Source organism: Zalophus californianus, chromosome 10, assembly GCF_009762305.2.
Source record: "Zalophus californianus isolate mZalCal1 chromosome 10, mZalCal1.pri.v2, whole genome shotgun sequence".
Taxonomy (NCBI): Eukaryota; Metazoa; Chordata; class Mammalia; order Carnivora; family Otariidae; genus Zalophus; species Zalophus californianus.
The window spans coordinates 48,264,870-48,275,021 of record NC_045604.1 but is presented as its reverse complement, the minus strand read 5'-3'; the positions used below and the strand labels follow the sequence as shown (position 1 = coordinate 48,275,021).

The window sequence follows — 10,152 nt, the reverse complement described above, 5'->3', positions numbered from 1 at the left end:
ACATCGGGCTCCCTGCTCAGCAGGGAGTCTGCCTCTCCCTCTGACCCTCCCCCCTCTCATGCTCTCTCTCTCTCAAATGAATAAATAAATAAAATCTTTAAAAAAAAAGAAAGCAATTTTGAAAAAAGTAAATATATTCAGGATAATGGGATCCAGGTTTCTCACTATTGGAGAAAGATGTTACAGACGTGGAAAGGGAGAAAACCGTTAAATAAAATAAGGGACCATAAGTCCATGCTGATATAAATCAATATATAAATAATTCAAAAGTTGAAATCACAAGTTATGTATATGTTTCAAATTACCTCCCCACAAAATATGTATTAATACATACTTATTAATGAAGAGACACTCTACTATGGAGAAAACTTGATAGACACCATCTTAATCAAGTAATTGAAATAAACAACATCATTGTGGGGCTAATGAAAATCATGCTCCAGCCAACAGCTTGAAGGAGAACATGGATCTTCCTACCAAAAATGAGTCATCTGAATCTAATCATCAGGAAACCCAAAACTGAAACCCACTGAAATCCCAAATGAGGGACATTCTACAAAACAACTGTCAAGTAATCTGCAAAAGTGTATCATGAAAGTCAAAAGACTGGGGAACTATTTCAGAATGAAAGGTCTAAATGCTAAAGAGACATTGCAATGTAAAGACAACGTGATCCTGTACATTTATTTATTTATTTATTTATTTATTTATTTATTTATTAAAAGGGATGTTGGGCAAAATTTGAATGGGATCTGAAGTAAAAACTACCAGTATGTGAGTGTTAGTTAATTGTGATTATATGGGCGAATGTTTATAGAAAATGCATGCTAATGTAGTAAGGAATAAAGGCACATCAAATTGGCAACTCACTCTCAAATAGTTCGGATGCCTCCCCACCACCCAAACAAGATATATAGGTCTATAATATTCCCCTCATTGACTAATCTAATAATCTTATCAAAAAAGAAACAAGGTTACCTTAGAATGACTTATTTATAATGAACACTGACTATCTGTCTGTTGCAGGGTTGTGGAGCTCAAAGGCCAAGAAAGAATTCTTGAGACATTGTATGGCGCAACTTAGTAAGTTTATTTAAGTGGCACAGGGACAGGACCCATGGGCAGAAAGGCTGCACTTTTGCCTTATGAAGCTGGTGGTTATATGCTTAGTGCTCAATGGGGAAGGGACATGCAGGGATTATTAAATCATGGATGTTTTCTTTGAATTTCTACTGGTAAAACTACTCCTGCAAGATTTCTCTGGTGCTTATTGTTCACTTGGATATTAACTATCAGTGAGGTATACAGGCAGTCATGAGACCCTTTAAGAATGTAGAAACCAGTGATGCCTGGATGGCTCAGTCCATTAATCATCTGTTTGCCTTTGGCTCATGTCATGATCCCAGGGTCTTGGGATCAAGTTCCGCATCATCGGGCTCCTTGCTCAGCGGGGAGCCTGCTTCCCCCTCTGCCTGCCATGCTCTCTCTCTCTCTCTGACAAATAAATAAATAAAATCTTTTTTTAAAAATGTAGCAACCACAAGTGCCTGGCTAGCTCAGTAGGAAAAGCATGCAATGCTTCATCTTGGGGGCATCAGTTCAAGCCCTGTCTTGGGTGTAGAGACCACTCAAAAAAAACAAAGCAAATTAAAAAAAAGAGAATGTAGCAACCAGCACCTATTTGATCTTTATTGAAACCATGCAGGCTATAGGTCAACCTTCTGGGCTAAAGGTGAACATATTTCTGTTTCTATCCCTCTTGTCTGTAGTAGTTACTGCCTCTGTGTGTGTGTGTATGTGTGTGTGTATCCTGCCAAATTATCTATTAATTAGCTTTTGGTCAAGGACTGGGATTACAGTCTCAAAGGGACATATTTCTGAAAATTTCTCATCTCCACATCTCTGATATTTTAGGGATTGCTGTCCATGCTAGAGCAATCAAGCTTCCCAGTTTGCTGGGGATTGTCCCAGTTCTAGCCCTGAAAATCCCACTTAATTGGAAACCCCTCATGGGACATGAAAAGTGCCAGTTGTTCCCCACCCCTGCAGTAGGTGTGGGGAAAAGTGCAAAAGCCATGTGACAGCTCACAAAAATGGAGGCTGAAAGCATTTGGTGTCTAACAGCTTAGACACAAATTAGCCACCTTCTGTAGTACATGGTAGCTGTTTTTCCATTGAGGCTGATGTTGACAACCTTGATGACCAGTTCACAGTAACAGATCATCCATTGTTGCCTTACCATCCATTGTTGCAATTTAAATGGGAAATTTAAATGCCTTGTGTAACAATCTGGTTTGGGTTTTGCCAGTGCATTAACTATTGTGCTTTGTATCAAGATAGCGCTAGTTTAATTTTTAACACTGTGAATTTTGTGACCATACTTTCTAAGAATTCAGATAATGAAAAACAATTATAGTCCCTACACCAGCAAGACCTGCACATCACTGAAAAAGAAAGCTCAATAACTGTGTTATTTTAATGAGAGGTAGATAGGAGGACCCATATCATAGGATTAAGGAGGTCAATAATCAAAACAGGGTGTACTGCACAATTTGCAGAAAAGAATTTGGGATTGAACATGGTAAAAAGCAAGTGAAAGTACTGACTTTGACAATCTCACAAATTCAGGATAAGAAAGGCAAGTGCTTCTATAACAGTACAAGTTTTTCATCTCCTCAAAAGACACCATTACTCAGTGTAAACAGTTGTTATTTAATTAGCTTGGGTGCACCAAACAAGCTGACTTTGATGGCATTATTTGTATCTTTCCTTGATTGTTTTATGAAACTGGATAAAGTTATATTTCCTAATTCAGAGGTAGCAACTACAATGTCTTGTTAGGGGCGCCTGGGTGACTCAGTTGATTATGTGTCTGCCTTTAGCTCAGGTCATGATCCCAGGGTCCTGGGATTGAGCCCCAGGCTGGGCTTCTTGCTCAGGAGGGAGCCTGCTTTTCCTTCACCCCCTCTGCTCATTATCTCTCTCTATCTGTCTCAAATAAATAAATAAAATCTTTTAAAAAAAAGTCTTGTTGGCAAACGAAAGGGAAATTTTTGATGGCAGATATGTTGGCCCCTTAGAATATAGAGCTGATTCTGACAGATCCTACCAACAATCATGCTTTCTTTTTTTTTTTAAAGATTTATTTATTTTGAGAGACTGAGAATGAGAGAGAGAGAGAGAGAGAGAGCGCACATGAGAGGGGGGAGGGTCAGAGGGAGAAGCAGACTCCCCGCCAAGCAGGGAGCCCGACGCAGGACTCGATCCCGGGACTCCAGGATCACGACCTGAGCCGAAAGCAGTCGCTCAACCGACGGAGCCACCCAGGCGCCCAACAATCATGCTTTCTGCAATGTATCAAGGGATGCCTCAAATCACAGGAACAACAAAAAACATTCCCCCTAGCTCTTAGGCATTTTGATTTTTAAAAAGGAGTTTCAAAAGATCTTCCTGATTTGGCTGAAGATTTTAATGAAGCAGCATAATACATAAAATAAAAGATTGTTTATATCTTGTCTGAATGCAAACTACGCTTTGGTCATCTATCTGCATATTCAGCAGATAGTGTAAATGTACACATTGGCAAATTCCAGTTTATAAACTTCTTACCAAAGAAAATGAAAAGAAGTTCACCTGCTAACTATTCTGCATTGCATACGTTGTACACAACACTGCTTTTAAATAAGTGATTTGTTTACCTCTGTTATTGAGATTTTTACAAAAATGTATTTGGTGACTTTTAAGTTTCCTTAAAACACGCAGAAGCACTTAATGAGATATTTGACTTTATAGAAATGTAAAGAGATAGTATCCTTGAAACGTATGCCTTCAAGATGACTATCATTGTCTGCCATAGAAAAGATGTTGGCCCACTATAACATCGTATTTTCAAAGTGTGGGACAAGAAGAATAACCTCCTCTACTTTGCAAATACATTGAGGATGAGAATGGAGAAAAGGGATTATAGTAAAATAGAGACTTATATGCTGTTTTTCCAAAACTGTTGATTTTTAAACGGCATAAGGAGCTTTAAAAAAAAAAAAGATTAATTGACTACTCTGAGTTGTTCACTGTTATGTGTAAGTTGCAACAACAACAAAAAAATCACACAATAAAAAAAAAAAGACTCATTTTTGGAAATAAGACTGCTTCAGAATGACAACAAAAGTCACCAGAAAAGGATAGCCAAGTTAAACAAGACTGTCAATTTCACTGCTAAAATGTAACCAATTTGGAATCCGACTTTGATTTTGCAAGTTCAAATTCAATCATTTCCTTAGTTAATACAATTAGCATAATAAACTATGTTAATATATAGAAATCTCATATTGAAATATAAGATAAAATGAAGACAATGATAAGGAAATAAGTGCCATAAACCTAAAAAGTTGTTGAGTTAGCAAAGAAAAAGAGACTACTGAATGCTAATAATTCGTTTCCTTTTCTTTTTGGGGGGAAGGAGGGGCAGAAGAGAGGAAGAGAGAGAATCTTAAGCAGCTCCACATATAGTGTGGAACCCGTCATGGGGCTTGATCTTATGATCCTGAAATTGTAACCTGAGCCGAAAACCAAGAATTGAACGCTTACTGGCTGAGCCATGCAGGTGCCCCATCATTTTATTTTCCTGATGCAATTACAGATTTAAAATTAGAATCATTTAAAATTTTTCCAACATGTGAATTAGCTTGATTGTGGTAACTATTTTATAATATACACGTATGTCAAAACATCAAGTTGTAGGGTGCCTGGGTGGCGCAGTGGGTTAAGCATCCAATTCTTGGTTTCAGCTCAGGTCATGATCTCGGGGTTGTGAGATCGAGCCCCAAGTCAGGCTCAGAACTCAGCTCGGAGTCTGTTCTCTCCTTCTCCTTCTGCCACTCCCCCGCAACTCACGCACACTCCAGTGTGTGCTCTCTCTAAATAAATAAATAAAATCTTTAAAAAACCCATCGTGTTGTATGCCTTAAATATATATAATTTTTATTCGTTAATTATATCTCAACAAAGCTGGAAAAAATTATGCATAAGTGACATATATCCTTCCACCAAATAAAAGGAAGGTGATGTGGAACTGTTATGACTTATAGGTGTTAATTTCACTGAGACTCCGTTTCTTGCACTGTAAAATGAGATGGGTTAGATAACTCGAATATATATACTATTAGAAAGTTTAACTACAATCTTGACTATCAATACAAAAACACCTTTCCAAGTATGAGAAAAAGAAATACATGATCATCAGCATCAGGAAAAAGAACAACATAAGCTGGGTATCTAGAGACTGATAAAGCTTCCCTAGCTGTATACCACTGGCAAAGTCTTCATGTACCCCAAAAGTTTGTGTATGTCAATTTGAAGGCCACTCTTCTTGATAATGTAATGGCATAAATATTGAGAAACTGATTATTTGCATCTATGATTGTAAATTTAGAAAATCTAGGGGCACCTGGGTGGCTCAGTTGTTGAGTATCTGCCTTCGGCTTGGGTCATGATCCCAGGGTCTTGGGATTGAGCCCCACATTGGGCTCCAGGCTCTGCTGGAGGCCTGCTTCTCCCTCTCCCATTCCCCCTGCTTGTGTTCCCTTGCTCGCTGTGTGTCTCTCTCTGTCAAATAAATAAATAAAAATCTTAAAAAAGGTGAGGGGGACCCTGGCAATGGACACTGCCCACGACTATGCCAGAGCCCTCCTCAGGAACTTCCCCTGGGAGTTGTAAGTTTCAGCAGCCATGAGTAGGTTGCCACCAAAGCCCGATCCTAAATGTAAAGCGTAATATGGAAAATCCTCGCTGCACAGCCCACCAAATTGCCGGAGATGGAACTATGAGTGGGTTCTCTGCAGCGTCAGCTCAGCAGAATGCCCCTGACGTTTATGGTATCACAGACCAAGAGAGTCCTACTAACTCCCCTCATGCATTCGGCTCGCCCTTTCCGGATCTCCAACCATGAGAGAAGCAGCCAGCGAGGGGTGATGGCCAACAGTCTGAAGGAGCTCCTCAGCAAGACGCTGGAAGCCTTAGTTATCACTAGCGGACTAGTCAATTTGGTGCTGGAAGAAGATGGAATGGTGGTGGATACCGAAGAGTTCTTTCAGACCTTAGAAGACAACACACATTTCATGATCTTGGAGAAAGGGCAGAAGTGGACACCGGGTGGCAACTATGTCCCAGCTCTCCAGCAGCCAAAGAAGGCGGGGATAGCAAGAGTCACCTTCGACTTGTACAAGCTGAACCCCAAAGACGTCATTGGTTGCCTCAACATGAACGCCACCATGTATGAGATGTACTCGGTGTCCTACGACATCTGGTGTACGGGAGTCAAGGCCCTGCTGAGGAGCCTGCTGTGGTTCCTGTCCCACGCTGCCCAGGTGACTGGACAGTTGCTCATCTACACCGGCTCGTACATGCTCCAACTGCTGGGTGACACAGAAGAGCAGGCTCCTCGCAGGTCACCCTCCAGACGGGGGGTCACGTGCGGATAAGGAGGCAAGCTGCAGGGACCCGGGCGGCTCTTGACCCAAACATTCCCTCTTGAATGATGATTTTGAAGATGCTTTATGTTCTAAATCACACGCATTTGTACTCTGCAGGTCACATGGGCTCGGGGGTGGCACCCAGGGGAAGGAGAAGGAGTTGACGGCCATGAGATGGGGCTGCACAGCGGGATGCCTGGAGGGAGGAGAAGTGTAGGAGCCTCTGATGGGGGAGGGAAGGTGGCTCCAGAGCAACACAAACATGCATTGGGCCTTTCAGCTCCTCACCTCCTGCAATAAACCAATCACAAGGAAAAAAAATCTTAAAAAAAAAAAAAAAGTTGGGATGCCTGGGTGGCTCAGTCAGTTAAGCGCCTGCCTTCAGCTCAGGTCATGATCCCAGGGTCCTGGGATTGAGTCCTGCATTGGGCTCCCTGCTCAGCTGGGAGCCTGCTTCTCCCTCTGCCTGCTCTGCCTGCTGCTCCCCCTGCTTGTGCTCTCTCTCTCTGACAAATAAATAAATAAAATCTTAAAAAAAAAAAGAAAAGAAAATCTAAAGTACTCAGTTAAAGAGTTTTAGAACTGATGCAGCAAGTTAAAATGGCTTACATACAAGTAAGGGTACATAAACTTAGCAGCTTGCCTTTGTATACAGGAGTGATAACAAGTTTGAAAAAGAATTCCAGATAAAAAAAGAAATATATACATACACATACAATATATATGTATATGAAATAAGTTGATCAAAAATATATTAAGTAGGAAATAAGTAGAAAACTGTAATTAAGAAAACAAAGGAGTGCCTGGTGGCTCAGTTGGTAGAGAATGTGACTCTTAATCTTGGGGTCATGAGGTTAAGCCCCACATTGGGCATAGAGCTTCCTTAAAAAATTTTTATTTATTATTATTTTTTTAAAGATTTTATTTATTTATTTGACAGAGACACAGCGAGAGAGGGAACACAAGCAGGGGGAGTGGGAGAGGGAGAAGCAGGCTTCCCAAAAAAAAAAAAAAAGAGAGAGAAGCAGGCTTCCCGCCAAGCAGGGAGCCCGATGCGGGGCTCGATCCCTGAACCCTGGGATCGTGAGCTGAGCCAAAGGCAGACACTTAACGACTGAGCCACCCAGGTGCCCCCTTTTTTTTAAAGAAAAAAATTTTTTAAATTTAAGACAATGAAAAGAATATAAAGATTAACTAATATGTAGAGAATTCTTCCTGAGGAGAAAAACTTAGTATTACAAAATTATAACTTCTTTCTAAGAAGTTGTTTTACCACAATTTTAACAAAAATCCTTTGATATAAAATAAACACCTATTTTTATATTTTCTATCAAATGAATAGCACATAATTGTATAATTTTTAAATATATATTATATACAATTATATTATATATATACGTACACACACGTACATGTATCTGGGGAAAGAGGGAGTATAGTGTGGCTTATATTCCAGTTGGGCTCTCTAAAAATTTGGTCACCCGATACTGGGCATTCATTCACTAAATATTTATTAAGTTCTTACTATGTGCCAGAGACGACTGTGTCAAGGACTAAGGTTACAGCTGTAAAAAAGGTGAACAAAATTCCCTTCTCAAGAAAATGATATAGTCTAATGGGGTATTCAGCTGAGATAACAGACATTATAATACACTGTGTGGTAAGTGTCAAGGCAGGGGAAATGATCTAAGAGCATAGAGGCAGGTCAAGGAAGGCCTGCCTAGGATGGGAAGCTGGAGGATGAATATGAGTCAGCCAGAGGAAGCTGGGGGTTGGGGAAAGAGCACAAGGAAACATCCTTCAGGCCCTAAATAAGGCCAGTGAGATCATGGCACAAGCGGGGAGCTATGAAACTGTCTATCATGTTTTTTAACCTAGCATCAGCAAATAATTGTGTTTTCTGTGTGCCCTATGAGAAATACAAAGGGCAGCAAATAATCATGGGAGTGATTACAATACAGTGGAAATGGAAGAGATAAAAAGTTAAATTGCAGCATGGGAACATCACAGCGCAAGAAATATCACAACTGTTGAGACACAAATTCAGTTAACATTGAGGGGCACCTGGGTGGCTCAGTCAGTTAAGCGTCTGACTTCAGCTCAGGTCATGATCTCAGGGTCCTGGGATTGAGCCCCACATCAGGCTCCCCGCTTAGCGGTCAGTTGGCTTCTTCCTTTCCCCCTCCCCCACCTTGTGCTCTCTCTCTTTCTCTCTCTCTAATAAAATCTTAAAAAAAAATTCAGTTAACATTGTAAATGACTTAGCTCAATGCTTTCACATTCTAATTTGTTTGTTTTGTAAAATCCTTCCTCCCCACCTAGAGTCACCAGCTATTAACATCTTACCATACCTGCTTCCTCTTTCTCCATGTGTACACACACTGCTTTTGCTAAAACAGCTGAAAGTAGGTTGCACACGTCCTCCTACGTTACCCTTAAATATGTTAGCCTCAGTCTCCTAAGAACAGAAACATTCTCCAACACAAGCACAATGCCCTAACTACACCTAAGAAAATCAACACAAACTCAATCACATCAACCAACATTTGGTCAACACTCAACTTCTCCCAACTGTCCCCAAAATGTCCCCTTTGTTACTGTTCCACCCACCTATTACATTTAAAAGTTCTTTTGGGGGCACCTGGGTGGCTCAGTTGGTTAAGCTTCTGACTCTTGATTTCAGCTCAGGTCTTGATCTCAGGGTCATGAGTCAGAAGATGAATTAAGGCCAGAAGTTGATGAACACACACAAAAGACAGGTGTCTTAGCTGCTGTGCTTGCATCACAGCCTTCTATTCCTAGGTCTGTTGGGAAAGATAAAGCAATTCAGGCATCAATTAGACACAATAAGGAAACCAACACAGTTTTGGCCAGATTGAATAGTGAATTGCAGCAACAATTAAAGGATGTTCTTGAAGAGAGAATTTCTCTGGAAGTTCAACTGGAACAGCTTCGACCATTCTCTCACCTATAAGCCAATTGCCGTTAACTGTGAACATACCCATTTTTAAGCAGTTTTGGGTTCAAGGCAATTTGGAGACCCAGACGTTCAGCTCACTGCTTAATTCAACATTGAATTTTATGATTCTGTTTTGCCCTATATGTTCACCTGTATTTAAGTATCTTTTATTTTTTTAATTTCAACAATAAAAGGGTCAGGATGACTTCTCCTGGAAAAAAAAAAAAGCCCTGAATTGGGCTCTGCCCTGGGCTTGGAGCCCACTTAGAAAAAAACGAAAGTTCTTCTGTACTTTTGATGTACTTCTGTTCCTGGAAAGTGAATATAACCTCTGTCGGTCTGTTTCCTCTCCTATACGATTAGGTATATGTTAATGTTTATTCTATTTAGGCTTATTGGATCTATGATTTATGATAGGATCTGTGGGGAAAACAATTTGGAAAGCATTTCAGGATAGGCTACCAAATCACAAGTAGCCTCTAGGTGTCCTCCTTGGATAGAGGAACCTGTAGATTATTACAGCGCAGCCACTGAAGAACCTTTTTCTCTCGTGAGCGTAGATCAGAGTCTCACAAATGTCTCAGAATTCTAAAGAGCACAAAAATAAACTCACTTCATCTGGTTCTACAAACATTTGGCACACTTGACCTGGGTAGCGAAGTGGGAACGTGAGGATAATAAAGTGATAGAACAAAAATAAACCAGGTTAAGTAGTGAGGTTAA

The 10,152-nt window shown here is 40.4% G+C and overlaps 1 protein-coding gene across 1 annotated transcript; it reads left to right on the top strand.

Annotated features, from left to right (window-relative positions):
* Positions 1-5,855: 5,855 nt before the first annotated feature.
* Positions 5,856-6,810, top strand: LOC113932598 (cell death activator CIDE-A-like). Its single transcript, XM_035722197.1, has one exon. It carries the CDS (start codon positions 5,856-5,858, stop codon positions 6,477-6,479), a length of 624 nt encoding a protein of 207 aa, XP_035578090.1. The 3' UTR covers positions 6,480-6,810.
* The last annotated feature ends 3,342 nt before the right edge of the window (positions 6,811-10,152 follow it).